At 53.2% G+C, this 27,327-nt stretch overlaps 3 protein-coding genes across 38 annotated transcripts; 1 reads left to right on the top strand and 2 right to left on the bottom strand.

Annotated features, from left to right (window-relative positions):
• The first annotated feature begins 26 nt into the window (after positions 1-26).
• On the top strand, positions 27-21,533 carry LOC116184718 (leucine-rich repeat LGI family member 4-like). 2 transcript variants are annotated; one of them, XM_085564571.1, is made up of 9 exons: positions 27-2,854; positions 4,505-4,576; positions 6,678-6,749; positions 7,249-7,320; positions 7,945-8,016; positions 9,320-9,489; positions 10,907-11,071; positions 13,190-13,698; positions 15,874-17,227. In XM_085564571.1, exons 1-9 carry the CDS (start codon positions 2,511-2,513, stop codon positions 16,174-16,176), a joined length of 1,779 nt encoding a protein of 592 aa, XP_085420697.1. In that variant the 5' UTR covers positions 27-2,510; the 3' UTR covers positions 16,177-17,227. The 2 variants fall into 2 exon arrangements, with proteins under 2 accessions (XP_085420697.1, XP_085420698.1); XM_085564572.1 differs by lacking the exons at positions 27-2,854; positions 4,505-4,576; positions 6,678-6,749; ... (1 more) ...; positions 7,945-8,016; positions 15,874-17,227 and adding an exon at positions 20,543-21,533 and having other exon boundaries at positions 9,365-11,071.
• On the bottom strand, positions 16,180-20,545 carry LOC110481739 (FXYD domain-containing ion transport regulator 3-like). Of its 35 annotated transcripts, none has more exons than XM_085564581.1 (8): positions 19,663-20,545; positions 19,235-19,291; positions 18,684-18,713; positions 18,392-18,415; positions 18,176-18,310; positions 17,936-17,966; positions 17,438-17,481; positions 17,221-17,354 (listed from the first exon to the last, which is right to left on the bottom strand). In XM_085564581.1, the coding sequence occupies exons 1-8, from the start codon at positions 20,334-20,336 to the stop codon at positions 17,309-17,311; spliced, it is 1,041 nt and encodes a 346-aa protein (XP_085420707.1). In that variant the 5' UTR covers positions 20,337-20,545; the 3' UTR covers positions 17,221-17,308. The 35 variants fall into 35 exon arrangements, 31 of the variants coding, with proteins under 31 accessions (XP_085420715.1, XP_085420724.1, XP_085420707.1 ...); XM_085564587.1 differs by having other exon boundaries at positions 18,176-18,288; XM_085564588.1 differs by having other exon boundaries at positions 18,176-18,250.
• Positions 21,301-21,853, bottom strand: NOP10 (NOP10 ribonucleoprotein). The gene is made up of 2 exons (XM_021550501.4): positions 21,773-21,853; positions 21,301-21,612 (listed from the first exon to the last, which is right to left on the bottom strand). The coding sequence occupies exons 1-2, from the start codon at positions 21,824-21,826 to the stop codon at positions 21,472-21,474; spliced, it is 195 nt and encodes a 64-aa protein (XP_021406176.1). The 5' UTR covers positions 21,827-21,853; the 3' UTR covers positions 21,301-21,471.
• Between the last annotated feature and the right edge of the window lie 5,474 nt (positions 21,854-27,327).

Raw genomic sequence — 27,327 nt, 5'->3', positions numbered from 1 at the left:
ATTGGACATGGCCCCGCCCGCAGTGGGCGGGCTCTCCTAGAGCCCCGCCCCCTCCTCGGCCAGCTCCGCCCCCCGCCGCCCCCGCGCGGCGCCGCCGGAGCCGAACTCGCGGCAATTTCGGGGGAATTTTGGGGCAAATTCGGGGAATTTTCGTCACTTTCCGGGCGCGAGGACCGGGAGGGGCTCGGAGGGGCGGCGGGAAGCGGAATTTGGGATTTTTTGGGGGATTTTCGGGGCTGTTTGGGGGCGAATTTAGGGCGGGTTTGGGAATTTTGGGGTTATTTCGGGGCTTTTGTGTTTTTGGGGTCTTTTTTTGGTCTTTCATTTTTATTTTATTTTATTTTGTTTTGTTTTGTTTTGTTTTGTTTTGTTTTATATTCTTATTTTAAATTTTATTTTATTTTATTTTGTTTTGTTTTTCTGGGAATTTTGGGGAATTTTTTTCAATTTTCAAAGGAATTTTTTAGACTATTTTGGGGTTTTGTGGGGGATTTTTTGTGGGGGATTTTTGGAAATTAAAACAAAATTTCGGAGGATTTTGGGGGAATTTTCCGGTTTTTTTGTAGGAATTTTTGACGGGATTTTGGGACATTTTTGGGGAGATTTAAAAAAAAATTTCTGTGGTTTTTTTTTTTTTTTGGGTGGAATTTTTCGGTATTTTTAGGAATTTTTGAGCTTTTTTTTGGGGATTTTTTTAAAGTTTTTGGGTTTTTTTGTGAGATTTAAACCAAATTTTGGGGGATTTTATTGGGATTTCTGGTTGGGTTTTTGGGATTTTTTTAGGATTTTTTGCTGAACTGAATTTTTTTATTTTCTGGTATTTTGGGGGCATTTAAACAAATTTGAGGTGTTTTTGGGTTTTTTTTGTAGCAGTTTTTAATTATTATTTTGGGGGGTTTTGAAGGGATTTAAACCAAATTTGGGTGGATTTTGTTGGGTTTTTTTTTTAATTTTGGGGATTTTTTGGTGCCTTTTCAGGATTTTTTTGGGATTTTTTGGGGGGCTTTTTTTGGAATTTTTTGGGGAATTTTGGGGATTTTTGTGAATTTTTGGGATTTTTTGGTGCTTTTTTGGAAAATTTTTTTGGTGCTTTTTTGGGGATTTTTTTTGAGGGATTTTTTGTGCTTTTTGGGGAATTTTTTGTGCTTTTTGAGGATTTTTTGGGTTTTTTTGTGATTTTCTTTGGGAAATTTGGGTTTTTTGTGAATTTTTGGAAAATTCTTTTGTGCTTTTTTGGGGGGAATTTTTATGATTTTGTTCTGTTTTTTGGGGGGATTTTTTTTTTTTGGTAAATTTTTAGGGGGTTTTGTGAATTTTTGGGATTTATTTGGTGCTTTTTTGGGAATTCTAGGGATTTTTTTTTTTTTGTGCGTCCTTTGGGGGAATTTTTGTGATTTTTTGGGATTTTTTTCTCGAGTTTTTGGGATTTTTTTCTGATTTTTGGGATTTTTTTGGGGCATTTTTTGTGGATTTTTTAAAATTTTGTGCTTTTTTGGGAATTTTCAGGATATTTTTTGTGGTTTTTTGGAAATTTTTGGGATTTTTTTTGTGCTTTTGGGGGATTTGTTTTTGAATTTCTGTGCTCTTTTAGGAAATTTTTTTGAATTTTGGGAATTTTTGGCTGCTATTTTGGGGATTTTTTGGGGGGGAATTTTCCCCTTTTTTGGGAATTTCTAGGAATTTTTTTGTGCTTTTTTGAGAATTTTTTTTGGGGGGGAATTTTTTTCTTTTTTGTGCTTTTTTTGAATTTTTTTGGAAATTTTGGGGATTTTTTTGCTTTTTTGTGTTTTGGTTTTTTTTAAATTTTTAGGGGATTTTTTTGGTATTTTTTTATGAATTTTTGCGCTTTTTTGTGCTTTTCTGGGGAAATTTTTGGGGATTTTTTGGGGATTTTTTTGTGAATTTTTTTGCCTTTTTTAATTTTGGGGGGATTTTTTGGGATTTTTTGGTGAATTTTTGTGCTTTTTTTGTGCTTTTTTTTGGGGGGAGTTTTTTGCGGATTTTTTTGGAAATTTTTGTGAATTTTTGTGCTTTTTTTGGGAATTTCTTGGGGGATTTTTTGGGGACTTTTTTAGGGACTTTTTTGTGAATTTTTGTGCTTTTTTGTGCTTTTTTTGGGGAACTTTTTGGGGGATATTTTGGGAAATTTTTTGTGAATTTTTGTGCTTTTTTGTGCTTTCTTTTGAATTTTTGGGGGGTTTTTTGTGAATTTTTGTGCTTTTTTGTGCTTTTTTTGGGGAACTTTTGGGGGAAATTTTTGGGGAATTTTTTGTGAATTTTTGTGCTTTTTTGGGTATTTTTTGGGGGGATTTTTGGGGGATTTTTTTGTGAATTTTTGTGCTTTTTTGTGCTTTTTTTGGGAATTTTGGGGGGATTTTTTTGGATTTTTTGTGAATTTTTGTGCTTTTTTTGGGGAATTTTTTGGGGATTTTTTTGGTGAATGTGCTTTTTTTTGGGATTTTTTTGGGGAATTTCCTCCTTTATTTGGGACCCCCCCCTCCTCCCCCACAATGTCTCCCCTGCTCCTTCTCGGGGCACTTCTGGCGCTTCCCGAGGGGGTCCCGGGGATTTTTGGGGAGGTTTTGTTTTTTGGAGGGCTCCCGTTGATTTTTGGGGGACTGCCGGGGGTTTTTGGGGGGCTCCCGGGGGTTTTTGTGGGTCTCCCGTTATTTTTTGGGGGGGTTTCGTTTTTTGGGGGGCTGCCGGGGGTTTTTGGGGGGGTCCCGGTTTTTGGGGGGGTCCCCAAAGGGGGCGTGGCCTGTCCCGGGGGCTGCGTCTGCGACCGAACCACCGCCCGCTGCCGGGGGGGGGCCGGGGGCGTCCCCCGGGGGCTCCCCCCGGGCCTGGCCACGCTGTGAGTGCCCCTCCCCCCCCAAATTCACGGACCCCCCCCAAATTCAGGGATCCCCCCCAAAAGAGATTTTGGGGTTCTCTGGAGCTTCTTTCCCCCCCCCCTCCCCCCTCCCCCCGGTTGTCCCTCCTTTGGAACAGTCCCGGCAAATTTGGGAGCCAAAAAATTCCCCAATTTTGGGGAGCCCCAAAATCCCCCCCCGGGACCCCCCAAAATCCCGACCGGGAACCCCCAATATCCCCCAAATTTGGAACCCCAAAAATTCCTCTGAACCCCCAAAATCCTCCAAATTTGGAACCCCAAAATCCCGCCCGGAACCCCCCAAAATCCCCCAAATTTGGAACCCCCAAAATCTCCCTAGACCCCCCAAAATTCTTCAAATTTGGAACACCAAAATCCCCCTGGACCTCCCAGAATCCTGACCGGGAGCCCCCAAAATCCCTCAGGACCCCCGAAAATCTCGCCCGGCACCCCCCAAAATCCTCCAAATTTGCAACCCCAAAATCCCACCCAGAACCCCCCAAAATCCTCCAAATTTGGGAACCCCAAAATCCCGCCCGGAACCCCCCAAAATCCCCCAAATTTGGAAACCCAAAATCCCCCAGGACCCCCCAAAATCTTGCCCGGGACCCCCCAAAATCCCCCAAATTTGGAAGCCCCCAAAACCCAAAATCCCTCAAATTTGGAACCCCAAAAATTCCTCTGAAGCCCCCAAAATCCTCCAAATTTGGGACCCCGAAACCTCCTCGGGACCCCCAAAAATGCCCCAAATTTGGGAACCCAAATTCCCCCAAATTGGGGAACCCCCAAACACCAAAATCCTCCAAATTTGGGACCCCAAAACCCCATGGGCCCCTAAATTGGGACCCAAAATCCCCAAAAATCCCCCCGAATTTGGGACCCCCAAACCCCAAAATCCCCCAAATTTGGGACCCCCCCCCCAAAAAATTCCCTGGAAATTTCCCAAATTCCCCATTCTCCCATTTCCCCCAAATTTCCCCCGAAATTCTCCCAACAATCCCCATTTCCCCTCCCAAAATTCCCCCAATATTCCAATTTCCCCCAAAATTCCCCCCAAAATTCCCCGAAATTTCCCCAATTTCCCCAAATTCCCCCAATTCTTCCATTTCCCCCAAAATTCCCCAAATTTCCCCTCAAATTCCCCAAATTTCCCTGAAATTTCCCCCAATTTTCCCATTTCCCTCCAAATTTCCTTAAATTTCCCCAAAATTTCTTAAAATTTCCCCAAATTCCCCGAAATTCCCCCAATTTCCCACCAAAATTCTCCCAATTTTCCCCAAAAATTTCCCCCAATTTTTCCCCAAATTCCCCCAAAATTCCTCAAAATTCCCCCAAATTCCCCCACTTTTCCCATTTCCCCCCAATTTTCCCAACTTTCCAGTTTTCCCGGTTTTTCCCCCCAATTTTTTCCCATTTCTCCCGGTTTTCCCCCAGTTTTCCCATTTTCCCCCCAGTTTTCCCGTTTTTCCCCCAATTTTCCCGTTTTTCCTGTTTTTCCCCAATTTTCCTGGTTTTCCCTAATTTTCCCATTTTTCCCATTTCCCCCCAATTTCCCCGATTTTCCCGTCTTTCCTGTTTTTCACCAGTTTTCCTGGTTTTCCCCAATTTTCCCATTTTTCCCATTTTTCCCAGCTCACTGCTCCGCTGGGACATCGAGGAGCTGCCCCAGGGAAGCTTCCGGCACCTCCCGGCGCTGACGCTGCTGTGAGTCCCCAATAGCCCTAAAATGGCCTCAAATCCCCCCAAAAAACCCCAAAATATCCCCCAAAAACATCCCAAAGTGTTCAAAAAAAATCACCCCAAAAACATCCCAAAATGGCCCAAAAGCACCCCAAAATCCCCAAAACATCCCAAAATGTCCCCAAAAAAGTCACCCCAAAAACATCCCAAAATATCCCCAAATCACCCCAAAAACATCCCAAAATGTCCCCAAAAAAGTCACCCCAAAAATACCCCAAAATATCCTAAAAACACCTCAAAAATCACCCCAAAACCATCCGAAAATATCCCCCAAAATCCCCAAAACAACCAAAAAACCCCCAAATCCCCCCAAATATCCCAAAATATCCCAAAATACCCCAAATCCCCAAAATATCCCCAAATGCCCCAAAAAACAACCACAAACCACCCCAAAATGCCCCAAAAGCATCCCAAAATCTACCCAAATCACCCCCAAATGTCCCAAAATGTCCCCAAATCCCTCCAAACACCCCAAAATATCTCAAAAACGTCACCCCAAAAACAACCCAAAATGTCCCAAAATATCCCCAAAAAAATCACCCCAAAACCCCCAAAATGTCCCAAAAATGTCCCCAAATCACCCCAAAATCCCCCAAATCACCCAAAACCAACTCAAACTGCCCCAAATGAGCCCAAAATCCCCAAAAATATCCCCCAAAACTCCCAACATGTCCCAAAATATCCCCAAAACCCCCCAAAATGTCCCAAAATAGCCCCAAAATCCCCAAAACACAAAAAAATCCCCCAAAAAGAACAAAAAAACCCACAAAATCCCCCAAAAAATCCCCCCAAATATCCTAAATGTCCAAAAATATCCCAAAATCCCCCCAAATACCCCAAATTATCCCAAAATTGTCCCCAAAATTCCGATTTTTCCTCAAATGTCCCCAATGTCCCCAAAATGTCCCAAATTTTCCCCAAATTGACCCCAAAAAATGTCCCTAAAGTGTTGTCAAATGTCCCAGAATTGTCTCCAAAATTGACCCAAAAATCACCCAAAAATGTCCCCAAATGTTCCAAAATTGTTCCCAAAATGTCCCAAATTCAACCCAAATTGACCCCAAAATTGTCCCTAAAGTGTCCCCAAATTGCCTCAAATGTCCCCAAATTGTCCCCAAAATGCCTCAAAATTTCCCCCTAATTGACCCCAAAATCTCCCAAAATCTCCCAAATTGTTCCAAAATGTCCAAAAATGTCCCTGGAGTTGACCCCAAAATGTCCCAGAATTGTCCCTGAACGTCCCCAAATTGTCCCCAAATTTCCCCCAAAGTTCCAATTTTTCCTCAAACGTCCCCAAATGTCCCTAAAATGTCCCAAATTCTCCCTAAATGTCTCCAAATGCCCCCAAGTGTCCCAAAATTGCCACAAATTGTCCCAAATTGTCCCAAAATTGTCCCCAAAATGTCCCCAGATTGTCCCCAGAGTTGACCCCAAGATGAGCTAAATTGTCCCAAAGTTGTCCCCAAATGTCCCCAAAATTGACCCAAAAATCTCCCAAAAATGTCCCAGAATTGTCCCAAATTTCCCCCAAAATGTCATCAAATGTCCCCAAATGTCCCCAGTTGTCCTGGAGTTGACCCCAAAATGACCCAAATTGTCCCAAAATTGCCACGAAAGGTCCCAAAAATGTCCGCAAAATTGCCCCAGATGTCCTAAAAATGTCCCAAATTGTCCCAAATTGTCACCAAAATTGACCTGAAAATCGCCCAAAAATGTCCCAGAATTGTCCCCAAATGTCCCAAAATTGTCCCTAGAGCTGACCCCAAAATGTCCCAAATTTCCCTAAATTGACCCCAAAATTGTCCCTAAAATGTCGTCAAATGTCCCAGAATTGTCCCCAAATTTGACCCAAAAATCTCCCAAAAATGTCCCAAAATTGTCCCACAATGTCCCAAAATTGTCCCAAATGTCCCCAAATTGTCCCAAATGTCCCCAATGTCCCCCAATGCCCCCAACCCCCCAATCCCCCCAATGCCCCCAACTCCCCCAATGTTCCCAACCCCCCCAGTGTCCCCAATGTCCCCTCGATGTCCCCATGTCCCTCTGTCCCTCTGTCCCTGCCCAGCCTGGTGGCCTCGGGACGCCTGGGGAGCGTCGGGGATGGAGCCTTCGAGGGGCTAGGGGTGCTCGAGTACCTGTGAGTCAAACTGGTTTGGACTGGTTTGGACTGGGAAGGACTGGTTTGGACTGGTTTGTACTGGTTATATTGGTTTGGACTGGTTTATACAGGTAATGGGGCTGGGGGCACTGGAGTATCTGTGAGTTATACTGGTTTATACTGGTTTGGACTGCTTATACTGGTTTGGACTGGTTTGTACTGGGAATGGGGCTGGGGGCACTGGAGTAGCTGTGAGTGTACTGGGGATACTGATTTGGACTGGTTTATACAGGGAGGACTGGGACGGACTGGTTTGGACTGGGGATACTGGTTTGGACTAATTTCAACTGGTTTGTACTGGGAGGGACTGGGACAAACTGGGAGGGACTGGTTATATTGGTTTGTACTGGTTTATACTGGTTTATATTGGTCTCTAACTGGTCCATACTGGTCTGTAACTGGTCTGTAATGGTCTCTAACTGGTCCATGCTGGTCTGTACTGGTCTGTAACTGGTCCATACTGGTCCGTACTGGGCAGGTTCCTGGAGGACTCCCAGCTCCGCTCCCTCCCCCCCGCGGCTCTCAGGGGGCTCCGGGGGCTCCTGTTCCTGTGAGTGTCCCCAATGTCCCCAATGTCCCCAATGTACCCAATGTCCCAAATGTCCCCAATGTCCCCAGTGTCCCCATGTCCCAAATGTCCCCAATGTCCCAAATGTCCCCAAGGTCCCCAAATGTCCCCAATGTCCCCAAAGTCCCCAATCCCCCCAATGTCCTAAATGTCCCAAATGTCCCCAAATGTCCCCAATGTCCCCAGTGTCCCCATGTCCCAAATGTCCCTAATGTCCCAAATGTCCCCAAGGTCCCCAAATGTCCCCAATGTCCCCAAAGTCCCCAATCCCCCCAATGTCCTAAATGTCCCAAATGTCCCCAAATGTCCCCAATGTCCCCAATCCCCCAATGTCCCCAGTGTCCCCAGTGTCCCCATGTCCCAAATGTCCCCAATGTCCCCAGTGTCCCCAATGTCCCCGATCCCCCCAATGTCCCAAATGTCCCCAAATGTCCCCAATATCCCCAGGGTCCCCAAATGTCCCCAATGTCCCCGATCCCCCCAATGTCCCCAATGTCCCCAATGTCCTAAAATGTCCCCGAAGTTCCCAGTGTCCCCACTGTCCCCAATCCCCCAATGTCCCCAATGTCCCCAGCGATGTCCCCTCTGTCCCCTCTGTCCCTGCAGGAGTTTGGCTGACAACCGCCTGGAGTCGCTGCCCCGCGGCCTCTTCCAGGAGCTGCCCAACCTTGGCTACCTGTGGGTGACATTGGGGACATCAGGGACACTGGGGACATTGGGGACATCGAGGGGACATTGGGGGGATTGGGGACATTTGGAGACATTGGGGGGATTGGGGACATTGGGGACATTTGGGGACATTTGGAGACATTGGAGACATTGGGGACATTTGGGGACATTTGGAGACATTATGGGGTTGGGAGGGTTGGTGCCACTCGGTGCCACTTTTTGTCACTTTGCTGCCACCTTTTGCCGCTCTGGTGACACCTGGTGACCCCAGTGCCACCCGCTGCCACTTTAGTGCCACTTTGGTGCCATTTTTTGTCACATTGGGACCATTTAGTGTCACTTTGGTGTCACTTTGCTGCCATTTGGTGCCATTTTTGTCACTTTGCTGCCATTTGGTGCCACTCTGGTGCCATTTGGTGCCATTTTTTGCATTTTGGTGCTACTTTTTGTCATTTTGTTGCCATTTTTATCACTTTGCTGCCACTTTTTGCCACTCTGGTGACACCTGGTGCCACTTTTTGTCACTTTGGTGCCACTTTTTATCACTTTGCTGCTACTTTTTGCTGCTCTGGTGGCACCTGGTGACATTTTTTCTCACTTTGGTGCCACTTTTTGCTGCTCTGGTGACACCTGGTGCCATTTTTTGTCACTTTGCTGCCACTTTTTGCCACTCTGGTGACACCTGGTGACATTTTTTGTCACTTTGGTGCCACTTTTTGTCATTTTTCTCATTTTGCTGCTGTTTTTCTTCCCCATTTCTCTGCCCTTTCATGCCAACGTGCCAACCCATGGTGTCCCCAACGTTCCAACTCTTGGTGTCCCCAACGTGCCAACCCATGGTGTCCCCAACATGGTGTCCCCACGCTGTCCCCGTGGTGTCCCCAACGCGGTGTCCCCGGCGTGGTGTCCCTGTGGTGTCCCCAACACACTGACCCTTGTGTCCATGATGTGCCAACCCCATGGTGTCCCTGTGGTGTCCCCTGGTGTCCCCAACGCGGTGATCCCAATGTGGTGTCCCTAACGTGACAACCCGTGCTGTCCCCACGCTGTCCCTGGTGTCCCCGTGCTGTCCCCACTGTCCCCAACGTGGTGTCCCCATGGTGTCCCTGCTGTCCCCTCTCTGTCCCACTGTCCCCTCCCTGTCCCCTGTCCCTCTGTCCCCTGTCCCCTGTCCGTGTCCCTGTCCCCTGTCCCCATCCCTGTCCCATCCCTGTCCCCTCTGTCCCCTCGCTGTCCCTGTCCCCTCTGTCCCTGTCCCCTCGCTGTCCCCTCTGTCCCTGTCCCCTCTGTCCCCTCTGTCCCCTGTCCCCAGGGACCTGCGCGGGAACCCGCTGCGCTGTGACTGCGCGCTGCGCTGGCTGCTGCGCTGGCTGCGCTCCCGGCCCGGCCCTGAGGGCGGCGCTCGCTGCCACGGCCCCGCCGGCACCGCGGGCACCGCCCTGGCCCTGCTCGGGCCCCGGCAGCTCCAGTGCCTGCGCCACGGTGACTGGGTTATACTGGGAGGGACTGGGAGGGGACTGGGAGGGGACTGGGATGGAATGGGAGGGACTGGGAGGAAACTGGGAGGGATTGGGAGGGACTGGGAGGGGACTGGGAGGGGACTGGGAAGGACTGGGAGGGACTGCGAATGGGAGGGACTGGGAGGGGACTGAGAGGAAACTGGTACAAACTGGGAGGGAACAGGGACAAACTGGGAGGGACTGGAACGAACTGGGAGGGACTGGGAGCAACTGGGAGGGACTGGGAGGGGACTGGGAGCAACTGCGAGGGACTGGGACAAATTGGGAGGGAATTGGGGGGGACTGGGGGGACAAAATCCAGGGGAATTTAGGCATAAAAATGTGGATTCTGGGGGGGGGGGGGGGAAATGGGACTGGAAGGGAACTGGTATATACTGGGAGAGACTGGGGGGGACTGGGAGGGGATTGGGGGCAACTGGTTTATACTGGGACGGACTGGGAGGGACTGGGGGGAGAAAATGCAGGGGATTTTAGGTGTAAAAATGGGATTTTAGGAGGGAAAATGGGACTGGGATGGACTGGGAGGAACTGGGGGGGACTGGTTTATACTGGGAAGGACTGGGGGGACAAGGAGGGAACTGGGGGGGACTGGTGTATACTGGGAGGGAACTGAGAAGGGACTGGGAGGGACTGGGAAGTAATTGGGAGGGGACTCAGAGGGACTGGGACAAACTGGGAGGGAACTGGGGGAGACTGGGGGTAACTGGAAGGGACTGGGTGGATTGGAATAAACTGGGAGGGATTGGGACAATCTGGGAGGGAACTGGGGGGGACTGGTTTATACTGGGAGGGAACTCAGAAGGACTGGGAGGGACTGGGGGGAACTGGGAAGAGACTGGGGGGACTGGGGAGAAGTGGGAGGGAACTGGGACAAACTGGGATGGACTGGGACAAACTTGGGATGTGCTGGGTTGGACTGGGATGGACTGGGAAGGGACTGGCTTGTACTGGTTCATACTGGGATATACTGGGAGGGACTGGGACGGAGGATTCTGTGTTGGAGGGGGAATTGGATGGGGAGGGCCTGGGGCTGTCCCTGTGTCCCCAGTCGTGTCCCCAGGGATGTCCCCAAGCTGTCCCCGTGTCTCCAGGGATGTCCCCATGTCCCCGGGGATGTCCCCATGTCCCCAGGGACATCCCCAGGGATGTCCCCATGTCCCCAGCCATATCCCCAGGGATGTCCCCAACTGTCCCCATGTCCCCAGTTGTCCCCATGTCCACAGAGCTGTGGCCGTTCCAGGCGCTGCCATTCCCATCACTCGGGGGACACCCGGGGATGTCCCCAAGCTGTCCCCAGGGATGTCCCCATGTCCCCAGCTGTGTCTCCGGGGATGTCCCCAACTGTCCCCAAGTGTCCCCAACTGTCCCTGTGTCTGCAGAGCTGCGGCCGTTCCAGGCGCTGCCGTTCTCCTCGCTCGGGGCCGAGCCCTTCATGCTCGGGGGGCACCCGGGGGTGGCACTGGCACAGCCGGCGGCTGGAGCCTGCGCCCTGCTGGAGTGGGACCAGCTGGGGGGGAGCTTCCGCGCCCAGCGCGTCGTCAACAGTGAGAAATGGGGGAAAAATGGGAAAATGGGAAAATGGGGAAAAATGGGGAAAAAGTAGGGGAGAAATGGGGGAAAATGGGGTGGGAGTGGGAGCAGCTGGGCGGCAGCTTCCGCGCCCAGCGTGTTGTCAACGGTGAGAGAAACGGGGGAAAAACGGGGAAAACGGTAAAATGGGGGAAAGATGGGGGGAAATGGGGAAAAATGGGAGAAATGGGGAAAATTGGGGGAAAATGGGGAGAAATGGGTTGGGAGTGGGACCAGCTGGGAGGCAGCTTCTGTGCCCAGTGCATCGTCAAATGTGAGAAACGGGGTGAAAATGGGGGAAAAGGGGAAAAATGGGGGAAAATGGGGGAAAAATGGGGGGAAATGGAGGAAAAACAGGGTAGAAATGGGGGAAATGGGGAAAAAATGGGGGGAAAATGGGGAAAAATGGGGTGGGAGTGGGAGCAGCTCAGGGGGAGCTTCTGCACCCAGCGTGTTGTCAACACGAGTGAGAGAAATGGGGGAAATGGGGAAAATGGGGGATAAATTGGTGAAAATGGGAGGAAAAGTGGGAAAATTTGGGGGGAAAATGGGAAAAAACAAAGGAAAAATGGGGAAAATGAGGGGAAAATGGAGTGGGAGGTTCTGTGTTCCCACCATCATGAACAGCGAGAGAAATGGGGGGAAGTGGGAAAAAATGGGAAAAAATGGGGGAAATGGGGAAAAAATGGGGGCAAAGAGGAGGTAGTGGAAAAAAATGTGAAAAAATGGGTAAAAATGGGTGGAAATGGGAAAATGGTGAAAAAATGGAAAGAACTATGAGAAAATGGGGGAAATGGGGGAAAATGGAGAAAAATGGGAAGAAAATGTTGAAAAAAAGGAGGAAATGGTGAAAAATGGGAATAGATGGGGAAATGGGGTTAAAATGGTGGAAAAGGGGGAAAATCAGGAAAAATGGAAAAAAAATGTTGAAAAATGAAAAAATGGGGGAAATGGGGAAAAATGGGGGAAAACAGTGAAAAAATGGGAAAAAATAGGAAGGGAATTGGGTAAATGGGAGAAAAATGGGGAAAAATTGGGAAAAATGGGGGAAATGGGGAGAAAAGGGATAAATCAGTGAAAAAAAAACCAAGAAAAAAGTGGGAAAAGGGGATAAAAATGAGGAAAAATGGGGGAAAAATGATGAAAAAATAGGGGGGAGGTTCTGTTCCCCCACCATCACCAACAGTGAGAGAAATGGGGTAAAATGGGGAAAAAGGGAGAAAATGGTGAAAAAATGGGGGGAAAAGGGAGAAAATGGAGGGAGTGGGGAAAATGGAGTAAAATGGAGGGGGAAATGGGAGAAAAATGGCAAAAATAAAAGAAAATTGGCAGAAAGGGTGAGAAGGGGGGGAATGGGGAAAATGGAAAAAAACGGGGGAAATGGTGAAAAAATGGGAAAAATGGCGAAAACAGGGTGGGAATGGTGAAAATGTGGTGGGAATGGGGAAAATGGGGGAAAATGGGGAAAATGGGGTGAAAATGGGGAAAATGGGGTGGGAATGGGGAAAATGGGGGAAAATGGGGAAAATGGGGTGGTAATGGGGAAAATGGGGTGAAAATGGGGAAAACGGGGTGAAAATGGGGGAAATGGGGTGGGAATGTGGAAAATGGGGTGGGAAAAGGGAAAATGGGGTGAAAATGAGGTGAAAATGGGGAAAATTGTAGGGAAATGGGGAAAATGGGGTGGGAATGGTTGAAGTTGGGGTGGGAATGGTTAAAGTTGAGTGAGGAACATCAAGAGGGACCCGAGGACACCAGGAGTTGTGGTGACCCCCCAGAAATGGGCAGAGGGTCCCTGAAATGACCTTGGGGAGAACAAAGGAATTGCCCCGATGTCCCCAAGGTCCTCAAGGTGCTCAAAGCTCCTCAAATGTCCCTAAATGTCCCCAAATGTTCCCTAATGTCCCCGAGGTCTCCAATAACCAAGGTCCCAAAGGTCCCCAACATCTCCAATGTCCCCAAGGTCCCCAGTGTCCCCAAGGTCCCCGGTGTCCCCAAGGTCCCTGGTGTCCCCAAGGTCCCCAATGTCCCCAATGTCCCTGCTGTCCCCGATGTGCCTGTGTCCCTGCCGACGTCCCCCTCTGTCCCCCCAGGCTCCTCGCCGGTGGCCTGCCACCCGGTCCCTCTGGGGGACACGCTGCTGCTGGTGGTGGCCCAGCTGCGCGGCGGCTCCTGGGTGTGGCGGCGCTCGGGCGGCCCCGGCTCAGCCTTCGTGCGCCACCAGGCCCTGGGCGCTGGCCGCCTGCGCCGGCCCCACGCCGTGGCCGCCGCACGCCTGGCCGGGCACCTCTACCTGGGGGTGGCCGACAGCTCCAAGGGTGGCGCCAGCACCGTGTTCCGCTGGGCCGCCGGCGGCTTCTACCCGCACCAGGCACTGCGGCCGTGGCAGCGCGACACCCACCTGGAGTTCCTGGAGCTGGGCGGGCGGCCGGCGCTGGTGCTCTGCGGCGCCGCGCGCCGCCCGCTCGTCTACCGCTGGAGCGGCGAGGCCTTCGCGCCGCTCACCGACATCCCCCACATGCCTGACGCCTACGCCGCCAAGCACTTCCGCCTACGCGGAAGCGTCTTCCTGTGCCTCACCAGGTTCCTGGGAGACGCCAAGGTGGGGTCATGGTGGGGGACCAGCACGGTCATGGGGGGTCAGCAGAGATTGGGGTTATGGGGTTCCAGCACGGTCATGGGGTCATGGAGGGTCACCAGGGTCATGTGGTCATGGGGGTCCATCAAGGACATGTGGTTATGGGGGTCCATCAAAGTCATGGGGTCAATCAAGGCCATGGGGTCATGGAGGGTCACCAGGGTCATGAGGTTATGGGGGTCCATCAAGGCCATGTGGTTACGGGGGCCCATCAGGGTCATGTGGTCATGGGGTTCCATCAAGGTCATGGGGTCATGGAGGTCACCAGGTTGCTGGGCGACAAGGTGAGGGCGGTGGGCTGGAAGGGGTGGTGGGATTGTGGTGGGTTGGTGGGGGACCAGCAAGGTCACGGGGGGTCAGCAGGGATTGGGGTTATGAGGTTCCAGCATGGTCATGGGGTCATGGACGGTCATCAGGGTCATGCAGTCATGGAGGTCTATCAAGGGCATGTGGTCATGGGGGGGTCACCAGGGTCATGGGTCCATGGGGTTCCATCAAGGTCATGTGGTCACAGGGGGTCAGCAAGTCATGTAGTTATGGGGTTCCATCAAGGCTATGTGGTCATGGAGGGTCACCAGGTTCATGGGGTCATGGGGATCCATCAAGGTCACGGGGTCATGGGGTTCCATCAAAGTCACAGGGTCATGGAGGTCACCAGGGTCATGTGGTCATGGGGGTCCATAAAGGCCATGTGGTTATGGGGTTCCATCAAGGTCATGGTGTCATGGGGGTCTATCAAGGCCATGGGGTCATGGAAGGTCACCAGGGTCATGGGTCCATGGGGTTCCATCAAGGCCATGGGGTCACGGAGGTCCATCAGGGTCATGGGGTTCCATCAAGGTCATGGGGTCATGGAGGGTCACCATGTTCCTGGGCGACGTCAAGGTGAGGGTGGTGGGGTTGGGTGGGTGGTGGGGTCGGGGTAGGTTGGTGAGGGTCAAGCAAGGTCACGGGGGGTCAGCAGGGATTGGTGTTATGGGGTTCCAGCACGGTCATGGGGTCATGGAAGGTCACCAGGGTCATGGGGGTCCATCAAGGTCATGGGGTCATGGAGGTCCATCAAGGCAATGTGGTCATGAGGGGGTCACGAGGGTCATGGATCCATGGGGGTCCATCAAGGCCTTGTGGTTATGGACATCCATCAAGGCCATGTGGTAGTGGGAGTTCATCAAGGTCATGGGGTCATGGAGGGTCACCAGGGTCATGGGGTTCCATCAATGTCATGTGGTCATGGAGGTTCATCAGGGTCATGTGGTCATGGAGGTCCATCAAGGTCACAGGGTCATGCAGGGTCACCAGGGTCATGGGTCCATGGGGTTCCATCTAGGCCATGTGGACATGGGGGGGGCCCTGGGGCCACGAGTGGTCACATGTGGGGCCACCAGGGTCATGATGGCCACTCCATGGCCATGGGGGCCCATCAGGGCCACAAGATCCCACCTCTGACCCCTGATGTCAAGTGCAGGAGAAATGCAGGGAGGGCTCCAACCCAACCCAATCCATGGTCACACCACCCATCCCATGGTGCCACCACCCACCCCATGGTCCCACTATCCACCCCATGGTCCCATCATCCAATCCATGGTCACACCACCCATTCCATGGTCCCACCACCCACCGAATGGTCCCACCACCCATCCCATGGTCCCATCACCCATCCCATGGTCCCACCACCCACCCCATGGTCCCATCTCCATCCCATGGTCCCACCATCCACCCCATGGTCCCACCACCCATCCCATGGTGCCACCACCCACCCCATGTTCCCACCACCCAAACCATCCCAACCAACCCAACCCAACCCAAGCCAACCAATCCAACCCAACCCATCCCAATCAACGCAACCAACCCAACCCAACCAACCCAACCAACACAACCCAACCAACCCAACGAACCCAACCCAACACAACCCAAGCAACCCAACCAAGCCAATCCAACCCAACCAACCCAACCCAAACAACCCAACCAACCCAAACAACCCAACCCAACCAACACAACCCAACCCAACCAACACAACCCAACCCAACTCAAACAACCCAACCAAACTAACCAACCCATCACAACCCAATCAACCCAACCAACTCAACCCAACCTAACCCAAACAACCCAACCCAAGCCAACCAACCCAACCCAACCCAGGTGCTGCGCTGGGAGGGCTCCATGTTCCGTGAGGTGCAGCAGGTGCCAGCACGCGGCTCGCTGGTCTTCCAGCCGCTGCTGCTGGCCGGCCAGCGCTACGTCCTGCTGGGCAATGACTTCGCCCCGAGCCGTGTCTTCCGCCTGGGCGCCGGCGGCCGCCTGGAGCCCGCCCAGGACCTGCCTGCACCCACCCCCCGTGCCTTCGTCCCCGTCGTCGTTGGCCACCGCCACTTCCTGGTGGCCTCCAGCTTCAAGGGGGCCACCCAGATCTACACCCACGTCACCGAGGACGTTGGCACCTGAGGGCATGGCCAGGGCCACCGCCATGTCCCTGAAGGCACAGGGACATCGGGGAACATCAAGGGACATGTGGTAGCTGTTGGTACATGGGCACGATGGCCACCATGCCACCATAGAGATGGGGACATTGGGGGACATCATGGGGACATGTGGTGGCACCTGGAGGAATGTGGTGATGATGGCCACCACATCACCATAGAGATGGTGACATCAGGGGACATCAGGGGTCGCGTGGTGGCAGCTGGGGATGGTGGCCACCTGGAGGGATGTGTGGTGGCATCTGGTGGAATGTGGGCATGGTGGCCAACCCAATGTGGAGATGGGACGTTAAGGGACGCTGTGGGGACACTGGCAGGGACCTGGGGCCACCCTCGCGCGATATCCCCAAGGCCACCGGCGACCCGGAGTCCCCAACAGCTTGTGCCACCTCCTGGTGTCACCGTAGTCCCAATGTCCCCAAGGCCACTACTGACACAACATCCCCAAAGCCACTGTCACCCCGATGTCCCCTCCTGGTGCCACTGTGGCCCCAATGTCCCCAAGGCCACCATGGCCTTTATGTCCCGAGTCACTGCCACCACAATGTCACCCTTGGCCTTGTGTCACTTTCTGGTGCCACCATCACCACGATGTCCCCTCATGGTCCCACCATCGCTCTGATGTCCCCAAGGCCACCATGGCCCGGATGTCCCCTCCTGGTGCCACCATCACCCAATGTCCCCAAGGCCACCATGGCCCTAATGTCCCCTCCTGGTGCAACCATCACCCGATGTCCCCAAGGCCACCATGGCCCTGATGTCCCCAAGGCCGCCATCGCCACGATGTCCCCTCATGGTCCCACCATCGCTCTGATGTCCCCAAGGCCACCATGGCCCTGATGTCCCCTCCTGGTGCCACCATCACCCAATGTCCCCAAGGCCACCATGGCCCCGATGTCTCCAAGGCCACCATGGCCCCGATGTCCCCAAGGCCTTGTGTCCCCTCCCGGTGCCACCGCTGTCCCGCCGTCGCCATGTCCCCTCCCCCGCTGACCAAAATCCGTTTTTTTCACCCATTTTTTATTCATTGCCTTTCCTGGGGACATTTTGGGGACATTTCAGGGAAATCAACGCCACCCCTTCCCCCCTGTCCGGTGTCACCTGTCAGGGACATCTGGGGACACCCGTGGACAGCTCAGGCTCCTGTGGAGAGAGGGGGGTGGTCAGGGTGGTGGCACTGTCCCGCGGTGTCCCCAAAGTGTCCCCAGGGGGGAGGGGACACTCACTTGTCCCAGCTAGAGGTGACAGCTCTGGGGTGGGGTGGCGACGGCTGCGGGGGGGAGGGGACACCTCAGTGTCCCCAGAGTGTCCCCAAGTGTCCCCAAATCCCCCAAATGTCCCCAAGTGTCCCCAAATCCCCCAAATGTCCCCAACCCACCCCGTCCCCCATGTCCCCGACCCCCCAATGTCCCCAAAGTGTCCCCGATGTCCCCAAATGTCCCCAATCCTCCAACCCCAAATCCCCCTCAGTGTGCCCAAGGTTCCCAAAATGTCCCCATATCCCCCAAAGTGTCCCCAGTGTCATTCCCCGATGTCCCCAAATGTCCCCAATGTCCTCAAGTGTCCCCAAAATGTCCCCAAATGTTCCCAAATGTCCCCAATGTCCCCAAATGTCCCCAATGTCCCCAAATGTCCCCAGGTATCCCCGAATGGTCCCGAATCCCCCAAATGTCCCCAGATGTCCCCAAATCCCCCAGATGTCCCCAAATGTCCCCCGGTCTCACCTGGCCTTGCTCTGGCACTTGCATTTCCCACCTGAGGGGACACAGGTGACACAGGTGACAGTGTGACTGGGGTGGCACAGGTGACACACAGGTGACACAAAAGGCACAGAAGTAACACAGAAAGTGACAGGTGGCAATGTGACACAGGTGACAAGGGTGGCACACAGGTGACACAGGTGACAATGTGACACAGATAACACAGAAGGTGACACAGGTGACAGTGACAGGGGTGGCACTCACTGAGCAGGACAAGGACCCCCAGCACGCTCAGCACCGCAGCCACCGTGAGGCCACCGACGCGCAGGTGACACCAGTCTGGGACAGGGACAGGGACACTGGGACAGCTGGGGACACTTTGGGGACATTTGGGAACACCTTGGGGACAGTTTGGGGACATTTTGGGACATTTGGGGACACTTTGGGGACATTGGGGACCCTCCCAGTTCCCGCACTCACCTAACTAGAAGGGACTGGAGGCATCTGGGGGGAAAGGGAGGGGTCAGAGAGACCAGCAGGGACCAGTAAAAACCAGTATGGACCAGTATAGACCGGCATGGACCAGTACAGACCAGCACGGACCAGTATGGACCAGTATAAACCAATTTGGGCTTTCCATCCCAGTCCTTCCCAGTCTGTCCCAGTCCCTCCCAGTGTGTCCCAGTTTGTCCCAGTCCCTCCCAGTTTGTCCCAGTCTGTCACAGTCCGTCCCAGTTTGTCCCAGTTTGTCCCATCTATCCCAGTCACTCACTGGGGGTGTCGCCTCTGGCCAGGGACAGAACTGGGAGGGGGAGGGGACAACAGTTAAACCAGTTTGGGCTGGGACTGGGCCCAGTTCCCCCCAGTTATCCCCAAAATCCTCCCAGTACGGAGCAGCCCATCCCAGTATGGACCAGTAACCCCTGAAATCCTCCCAGTACAGACCAGCCCATCCCACTATGGACCAGTAACCCCCGAAATCCTCCCAGTATGGACCAGCCCATCCCAGTATGGACCAGTAACCCCCAAAATCTTCCCAGTATGGACCAGTCCATCCCAGTATGGACCAGTAACTCCCAAAATCTTCCCAGTATGGACCAGTCCATCCCAGTAACCCCCGAAACCCTCCCAGTCCCTCCCAGTTCCCTCCCAGTAACCCCCCAGTTCCCTCCCAGTATAAACCAGTTACAAAGACCCCTCTGTGCCAGTGTGTCCCAGTCCCTCCCAGTACAAACCAGTCCCTCCCGTAACCCCCCAGTCCCTCCCAGTTCCCTCCCAGTTCCATCCCAGTTCCCCCCAGTCCCTCCCAGTACAAACCAGTACCTCCCAGTATCACCAGTGCCTGGAGCTGTTCCCTCTCCATTCCGTGACCTTTGATCCCTGGGGGGTGGAGGGGACTGGGACAAACTGGGACAAACTGGGAGGGAACTGGGACAAACTGGGACAAACTGGGAGGGAACTGGGAGGGAACTGGGGACCGGTGAGTCACTGGGATTCCTGAGCAGGGCAGAACTGGGATGAACTGGGACAAACTGGGGGGAGCTGGGGGGGACTGGGACCAACTGGGGACTACTGGGAGAGAACTGGGCAAACTGGGAGAGACTGGGATGAACTGGGGGGTTACTGGGATGGACTGGGAGTGACTGGAGGGTTACTGGGAGGTTACTGGGAGTTACTGGGATGAACTGGGAATCACTGGGGGTTACTGGGAATTACTGGCATGAACTGGGAATCACTGGGGCCCCACTCACCTTCCCAGAGCAGCCGCAAGAACTGGAAATGGAGGGGGAGAACTTGGAGGGGGCGTGGCCAATGGAAAATGGGCGTGGTCAATGAAAAGGGCGTGATCAACTATGGGGGCGGGGCAGAGGTTTGGCCGCGGAAGGACTGGGATGAACTGGGGGATACTGGGACGAACTGGGAGTGGCACTGGGGGATACTGGGACGAACTGGGAGTGGCACTGGGATGCACTGGGAGGGACTGGAGTGGCACTGGGGCTGTACTGGGATGAACTGGGAGGGACTGGAGGGGCACTGGAGCTGGACTGGGATGAACTGGGAGGGACTGGAGGGGCACTGGGGCTGTACTGGGATGAACTGGGAGGGACTGGAGGGGCACTGGAGCTGGACTGGGATGAACTGGGAGGGACTGGAGGGGCACTGGGGCTGTACTGGGATGAACTGGGAGGAACTGGAGGGGCACTGGGGCTGTACTGGGATGGACTGGGCTGGACTTGGATGAACTGGGAGGGACTGGAGGGGCACTGGGGCTGTACTGGGATGAACTGGAAGGGACTGGAGGGGCACTGGGGCTGTACTGGGATGAACTGGAGGGGCACTGGGGCTGTACTGGGATGAACTGGGATGTACTGGGAGGGACTGGAGGGGTTGAATGGGCTGGTCCCCCGCCTCCGCCGCCTCCCATTGGTTGAGCCTCCCGCCCATCACCGTCTGCAACCAATCAGCGCCCGGGAACAGCACCTGGAGGCGGGGCCTGGAGCCGGCACCATTTTATCGACTTTGAGTCTACAAGTCCCGTCGTGCACAGCGGCCCCATAGCGGCCTAACCGAGCCAGGACTACAAGTCCCGTCAGGCCCGGCGCCCCTTATCCGCCTCCATGCGCCCCACAGGAGCCCCCCAGACCCTGCGGGACCCCCGAGTGCCTCCTGAGCCCATTCGGGACCCCCGAACGCTCCTCGGACCCGCAGATGCCGCAAACCACACAGAGGCCTTCGAGTGCCACCAAAGGGACTACAGCTCCCACCATGCATCGCGGTACGCACGGAGCGCCATTAAAGCTAGGACTCCAGCTCCCGTCATGCCCCGCGGCCACAGAGCCTCCTCAGAGCCGAGTTCAGGCCCGACAATTCCCGTCGCGTCCTGCGCCCCACAGACACCCCTCAGAGCTCCCCGGGTGCCCCCAGGGGCTTCCCGACCCCACAGGGTGCCCCTGTAGACCCACAAGTGCCCTCCCGGACCCCCAACCGCTCCGCTACAGCCACTTCCGGGACTACAGCTCCCATCATACCTCGCGGCGCCCATCGCGCGCATTTACTGCCATGCCTCCACTTCCCGTGATGCCTCGCGGTCTCATTCAGCTCCATTAAAGCAGCGACTCCATCTCCCGTCATCCCCCGCGCCCCATAGAGCCCAATTATACCCGCACCTACAACTCCCATCATCCCCCGCGCCCCATAGAGCCCAGTTATACCCGCACCTACAACTCCCATCATCCCCCGCGCCCCATAGAGCCCTGTTATACCCGCGCCCCATAGAGCCCCGTTAGCGCTTCCCCCAATACCCCTCTAAATTCCCTCCCCAGACCCTAAAAACCACAAAAATACCCCCAAAACAGGAAAAAAAACCCAAGGTATTTGGATACCAAAACTCAGAGACCCTCGACTTTTAATACTTCATTTTTCCTCCTCTTTAAAACGTTCCTTTCCCCCCCATTTCCGTGCAGTCCGCTGGCATGGCGATTTGACCTTTTCTCATGGCGGAGATCCGTCCCAGGAGCTCGGGGCCATCTCGGGGCTCCGCAGCGGATCTCTGCGGTGCCTCAGAGCACGGTCCGGCCTCGCTGCGTTGGCAAAACCCCGAAGCGCCGCTTCAGGGCCAGGCGGTGCCGGGAGAATTTATCATCGGGGGAGAAGCGGGCGGGGTGCGCCGAGCGAGTGGGGACCCCGTCCGGGGACACCTTCTGTGGGGACAGAGCGTCAGGGAGAGCCCAAATCCCCCCCTCAGCACAGTCCAACTGGCCCGCATGGCCCCAGCCCGCACCGCGGACACCCAAACACCGCGGGTCCCCTCAGAGCCATCCCCTAAATCCCCCCAAAAGCGCCCCAAAAAGCGCCCAGTACCCGCAGGGTGTAGACGCGCTCCCCGCGCTCGTTCTCGTAGCACTGCAGGAACATGGCGGCGCCAGCGCGGCACCCGGCCGGAAGTCGCCTCAAGAGAAAAGGAAAGAAGGCGGTGTTTACACCGGAAATTGGAGAGAGGGGTGATGGGAAATGCAGTTCCGGAAGCGAGCGGGGAGTACCACTCAACCTGGCGGGTCCGAGCGGGGAAATTTGGGGCCAAAAAAGGAGATTTTGGGGTGAAAACGGGAGTTTGGGTCTAAAAAGGAGGAATTTGGGCACAGAAAGAAGGAATTTGTGTCCAGGAAGGGAAAGTTTGGGCTCAAAAAGGGGGATTTGGGTCCAAAAAGAGAGAATTTGGGCCCAAAAAGGGGATTTGGGCAAGAAAAAGGGGAAATTTGGACCGAAAAAGGGAAATTCGGTTTCAAAAAGGGAGAATTTGGACAAAAAAATCTTGGGAATTTGTGCCTCATAAAGGGGAATTTCGGTGCCCAGATGGGAAGTCTGGACCCCAGAAGGGGGAGTTTGGGTCCAAAAATGGAGAATTTGGGCCATAATTCAGGGTTTGAGCAGAAAAATGGAGCAGTTTGGACCTAAAAAGGAGAATCTGGATTTTTAAAAAATGGGAGTCTGACCTTAAAAATTCAACCCAGGGAGGCAGGGGGAAAATTTTGGTGTGAAAAGTGAGTTTGGGTTCAAAGTAAGGAAGTTTGGGTCTGAAAGTGTGAGGAACAGAATTGACGGTTTGGAGTTTTTAAAGTTTATTAATAATAAGAATAACAGTAATAGGATAAAAAAAGGAGAATAATTCCAGCAGGGTGACAGCGCTGAGGCGTGTGCATAGTCATGATTTTGTTATTTGTGAAAAACTCGTTGTGTTGAAATTTTAGGAGTTTTACTTTTACTCGTAAATCAATCTTTGAAAATCTGAGATTTCCAGAGAAGGAGGCAACAATGTTTTGGGTTTTTTTTTTTTTTGAGATTTTGGTGTCTGTTGCTGTTCTTTTAATATTGTCCTCTAGGCTAAAAAGTGTATGTGCCACACTGCTGAAAAGAGATGAATACAGGAAAAAAATTAAAATAGATTAATACAGGAAAAATTTAGAAGAGATTAATACAGGAAAAATGTAAAAGAGGTTAATAAAAGAGATTAATACAGGCAAATTTAAAATATTAGTACAGCAAAACTTAAAGGAGATTAATAGAGGAAAAACTGAAAAGAGATTAATATAGGAAGAATTTAGAAGAGATTAATATGGGAAAACTTAAACGAGATTAATGCAGCAAAATTTAAAAGAGGTTAATACAGGAAAAATTTAAAAGAGATTAATACAGCAAAACTGAAAAGAGATTAATACAGGAAAAATTTAAAAGAGATTAGTGCAGGAAAAACTTAAAAGAGATTAATACAGGAAAAAGTTTAAAAATACTAATACAGCAAAACTGAAAAGATATTAATACAGGAGAAATTTAAGAGATGAATGCAGCCAAATTTAAGAGATTAATACAGCAAAACTTAAAAGAGATTAATACTGCGCTATTAAAATGAAAAAGAGATTAATACAGCCAAATTTAAAAAATATTATTACAGCCAAATTTAAGAGATTAATACTGCATATCTTTCCAACATAACACATCATGTATTAATTTTAATATTTGCCAAAAGCCAGTCATATAATCTGCGATTTTCAGTTTTCAAACATTCTTTAAAATTTCTGAGGTTTTGGGAGCTCCTTTGCCTGACTCCTTCACTCTCCGGCTCAAAGACATCCTGAGGGTTAGGATTTATTATTTTATTTTATTTTATTTTATTTTATTTTAATTTATTTTAATTTATTTTATTTTACTTTATATTATTTTATTTTATTTTGTTTTGGTTTTTTTGGTTTTACTTTTTTATTTTATTTATTCTTGTGTCTCCGCCCTGCTGTTTCACAGCCTCTGATGATATTTTAGTATGTGCTCCTGAAATTAACATGGTGATCTCTAATTATCCTTGTTAATTTTAACATGGTGTTCTCTAATTGTCCTCCTACATTAACATGGTATTCTCTAATTGAACTCATTAAATTAACATGGTATTCTCTAATTATCTTCATTAAAATAACATGGTGTTCTCTCATTTACCTCCTTAAATTAACATGGTGTTCTCTAATTATCCTTGTTATTTTTAACACAGAGCTCCTTAATTGTCCTTGTTAATTTTGACATGATATTCTCTAATTGTCCTCGTGAATTTAGCATGGTGTTCTCTAATTGTGCTCCTGAAATTAACACAGTGTTCTCTAATTGGCCTCATTAATTTTAACACGATGCTCTCTAATTGTCCTCCTTGAATTAACATGGTGTTTCTTAACTGTCCTCGTGAAATTTGACATGGTGATCTCTAATTGTGCTCCTGAAATTAACATGCTGTTCCCTAATTGTCCTCGTTAATTTAGCATGGTGTTCTCTAATTGTGATCATTTCTGCAGGTGGCTGCAGGCAGGAGCACCTGGAGCAGCACTTGGTAGCCGCACTTGGTATCTGTCAAAAGCTGTTGCTCCTTCCTAGAATGATTTTTGCTTGGAAGTGATAATCTGCGACACAAAAACACCATCCACTGTTGACTTCCAGAGGACAATGACATTCTTACAGATATAGTGTCAAGTTTCCTTGTGTCCTTCTGTTTTTTCTTGCTTTCTGGGAAAGAACATCAGCCCAGCATCTGATGCGCAATGCTCCAGTTGCTGCCTGTCAGGTTGTGGCCAGCAGCTCATGTCCAAAGACAAGTGGGTGCTGCCTTCTGGGCAAGGGAATGGACAGGCACGAGCAGAGAATTTCCCTGCTGAAGCTGGGAGGAACCTGGGGAAGTGCAGAAGATTGGGATAACGCTGGCATGAGAGAAGCTGTTCCATGTCTCTGATGACGGTGCCAGCAGTGTGAAGGAAGAGCCAAGAGAAGTGCTGGAAGAAGACACATCTTGGCGTTTTCTGCTGTTCCATGGACACAGAACACACTTGTTCCCATAGCTCCCGAAGACTTGATGCAGGAAGAAAAACATTCAACCAAAGGATCACCAAAGGCCAAAAGGCTTTTGGCCACTTTCCCTTGCCCACCACAGGCTTGGGCAACTTGCCGAGTGCAAGCGCCCTTTTTCCCCTCCTCCCCATTGGCCTGAAAAATCTGGGCACCAAGAGAAAGCTCCTGGACCTCCGGGTATGACAACAACAATTTATTAATGCTACTCTGGGGTGAAAGGAAGGGCTTGCAGAGGGCAGTTGTTCCTCGCAGGCTCAGGTGGCCCCAGCAGACGCAGCCTGGCGGATCAGTTCTCCACAGCGCTGCAGCAGGACAGCCAGCCACGGCGGCACGGGAAAGGCCGTGACTTCCAGAGCCGGCGGAGTTGATCCTGCACATTCTGGAGTCGGGAGGAGGGAATGGCCTGTACAGCTAAATTGATGTACAGGGTTTGAAGGGCCAGGCATGAGATGGCAGGGCTGACGTCATCCGCCATGTCCTGAAGGGCTACGAGAGAGAGGAACAGAGCCACCGTCAGAGCCTGCGTCTGCAGAAACATGGGGAGACCCTCCTGCCACGTCCATGCCAGGCAGCTCTTGCCATGGCCTGGAGGAAGCAGGAGACAAGAAGGGCGAGCTGGAAGGTGCTGGCCACGAATGTGCCACAGGCCCCCCAAAAGGTCTGTGTGCTGTGCCCACGCTGCCCTTGGTGCGTGCCGGGCCAGGGAAGGCAGCTGCCAGCGGCAGCCCCCGCTGAGAGCCCGCTGGCCTCACTCACCCCTGCAGAGGATGCGGAACTCTTGCTGCTGTCCTCTGAGGCAGCGCCCGGCCATCCCTTGGGAACAGAGAGCGTGAGCTGGCTTCAGAGCCACAGCTGCCGCCCGCGGGCGCTGCCCGGCCCGAGGCCACACGGGCTCCTGGCCCGGCAGGGCTCAGCCCGGGCCCCTGGCGCATCCTGCTGCCCCAGGGCACGGCTGCCAGAGGGCGGCGGCAGCGCCGAGGCCAGGCGGGGCTCCAGATGGCCGAGCGCGGATGCTGCTGCCGGGGCAGCAGGCGGGGCTGGGGCCGAGCTGCGGCGGGGCGGGGAAGGAGCCGGGCTCGTGGCTCACCCATGAACCTGACGGCCGCCTCTCGCAGGGGCTCCTGTGGGCTCTGCACGTAGGGCAGGGCCCGGCGCAGGTGCTCGGCCGCTCGGCTCCTGTCCTCTGCCAGCTGCAGAGAGCGGCGGGGCACGAAGGGAAGGGTTGGTGCGGGCCCTGCCCCTCGGCCTGGCGCTCCCTCCGCCCGGCGCCGCTCCCCCTGCCCACACAGCGCCGAGGCCCGGCCAGCAGCCGCCGGCGCCGGGCTCTGCAGGGAGCAGAGGGCCCGGCGAGCCGCGGTGCCGCCCCGCGGCAGAGCCCGGCTGCCTCGGGGCTCCCTCAGCACCGGCCTTGGGGCCAGAGGAGCCTGGAGCAGAGCCCGCGCGGCCCAGGGAAGGCAGCGGCGTGTGGGGCGCCGGCCGGTGCCCCTGCGGGCAGCACTGGGCAGGGGCCGCAGCTGCCAGGGCACAGACTGGGCACCGTGGGCAGGCGGCTTCTCCAGGCCGGGGCTGGGGCTTCCGGGCTGTGCTTACCAAGCGCTCGGCAAAGCTCCACATCTGATCCGTCTTCAGCAGCTGCTGAAGATCCCTTCTCTTCAGGAACCTTACTGCAGAAAGCAGCGTTTCCCGAGAGGCCTGCAGAGCGGCAGAGAGCCAGAGATGGCACCGCAGCCCAGGGCACAGGAGCCACGTCCCCGTTCCAAGGCCAGGAGGGAGCTGGAGCCCATGAGGAGGAGCCAGGCTGTGGGGAGACAGCTGAGCCCCCTGCCATGGGGACCCCGGCGCCCAGGAGCCCTCACCTGTGCCACACGCCAGTTCTCATCGTGGCAGTTGAAGAAGAGTGGGAGCAGGCTCTGGCTCACAGGCTTCTTCAGGGGCTTTTTTCCCTTGGCCACCACCAAGTTCATCACCTCTTGGAAGAGGCGAACGGAGAGCAGCTTCACAAGGGTGTTGTCCTGTTGGAATGGAAGCAAAACCCCTCCACAACAGCTGCTTCAGGACCCCCTGTGCACAGGCACAAGGCACCAGGCTTCCAGTTGGCGCCTGGTGCCCGTGGCTGGGGGCACAGAGCCTTACATTGTCAAAGAGTTGCCAGAGCGCCTCAGCCAGCTGCAGGGCAATGGGGCTGGCTATTGCAAGGTCTTTGTTGCAAAGCAGAGAGCTGAGAACAACGACGGTCATCTCAACAATGTCTTCATCCACGGCCAGCAGGAGTTTGCCAAGGCTTTCAGTCAGGCTGTACATTCTTCCGTTCTGTGTGGAAAACAAGGCTGGGGAACCTCACGCTGCTGCTGCTGCTGCAGGGCTCAGAGACCGAAGGCCTGTCCCAGAGTACTCAGGCCGCTGAACAGCCACCCTGGAGAGCTGGAAGCAGCTGCCACAGCTCCCAAAGGCCAGCCAAGCCCAGGGGGCTGCTTTCCCCAGCCCCACGCTGCCAGCACAGCTTCAGCTGCTGCCTCCTTCTCACCATCGAGGGGTCC

The sequence above is a fragment of the Lonchura striata genome, chromosome 33 (assembly GCF_050655825.1).
Source record: "Lonchura striata isolate lonStrDom1 chromosome 33, ASM5065582v1, whole genome shotgun sequence".
NCBI classification, from domain to species: Eukaryota; Metazoa; Chordata; class Aves; order Passeriformes; family Estrildidae; genus Lonchura; species Lonchura striata.
The sequence above is the reverse complement of the archived record's forward strand: the minus strand, read 5'-3'. Positions and strand labels throughout refer to the sequence as shown.

What these genes read in the sequence shown, in the direction of transcription:
- LOC116184718 (XM_085564571.1), top strand. Translation starts at nt 2,511, where the DNA reads ATGTCTCCCCTGCTCCTTCTCGGGGCACTTCTGGCGCTTCCCGAGGGG. An exon ending in CTCCGGGGGCTCCTGTTCCT is followed by an intron (nt 7,321 to 7,944) that starts GTGAGTGTCCCC and finishes CTGTCCCTGCAG; the next exon opens with GAGTTTGGCTGACAACCGCC. An exon ending in CTGCCCAACCTTGGCTACCT is followed by an intron (nt 8,017 to 9,319) that starts GTGGGTGACATT and finishes CCCTGTCCCCAG; the next exon opens with GGACCTGCGCGGGAACCCGC.
- NOP10 (XM_021550501.4), bottom strand. Translation starts at nt 21,826, where the DNA reads ATGTTCCTGCAGTGCTACGAGAACGAGCGCGGGGAGCGCGTCTACACC. An exon ending in AGCGCGTCTACACCCTGCGG is followed by an intron (nt 21,613 to 21,772) that starts GTACTGGGCGCT and finishes CTGTCCCCACAG; the next exon opens with AAGGTGTCCCCGGACGGGGT.
- LOC110481739 (XM_085564573.1), bottom strand. Translation starts at nt 20,336, where the DNA reads ATGGGAGGCGGCGGAGGCGGGGGACCAGCCCATTCAACCCCTCCAGTC. An exon ending in GGCCAGAGGCGACACCCCCA is followed by an intron (nt 18,416 to 18,683) that starts GTGAGTGACTGG and finishes CTTTCCCCCCAG; the next exon opens with ATGCCTCCAGTCCCTTCTAG. An exon ending in CTCCAGTCCCTTCTAGTTAG is followed by an intron (nt 18,289 to 18,391) that starts GTGAGTGCGGGA and finishes ATGTCCCCAAAG; the next exon opens with TGTCCCCAGCTGTCCCAGTG.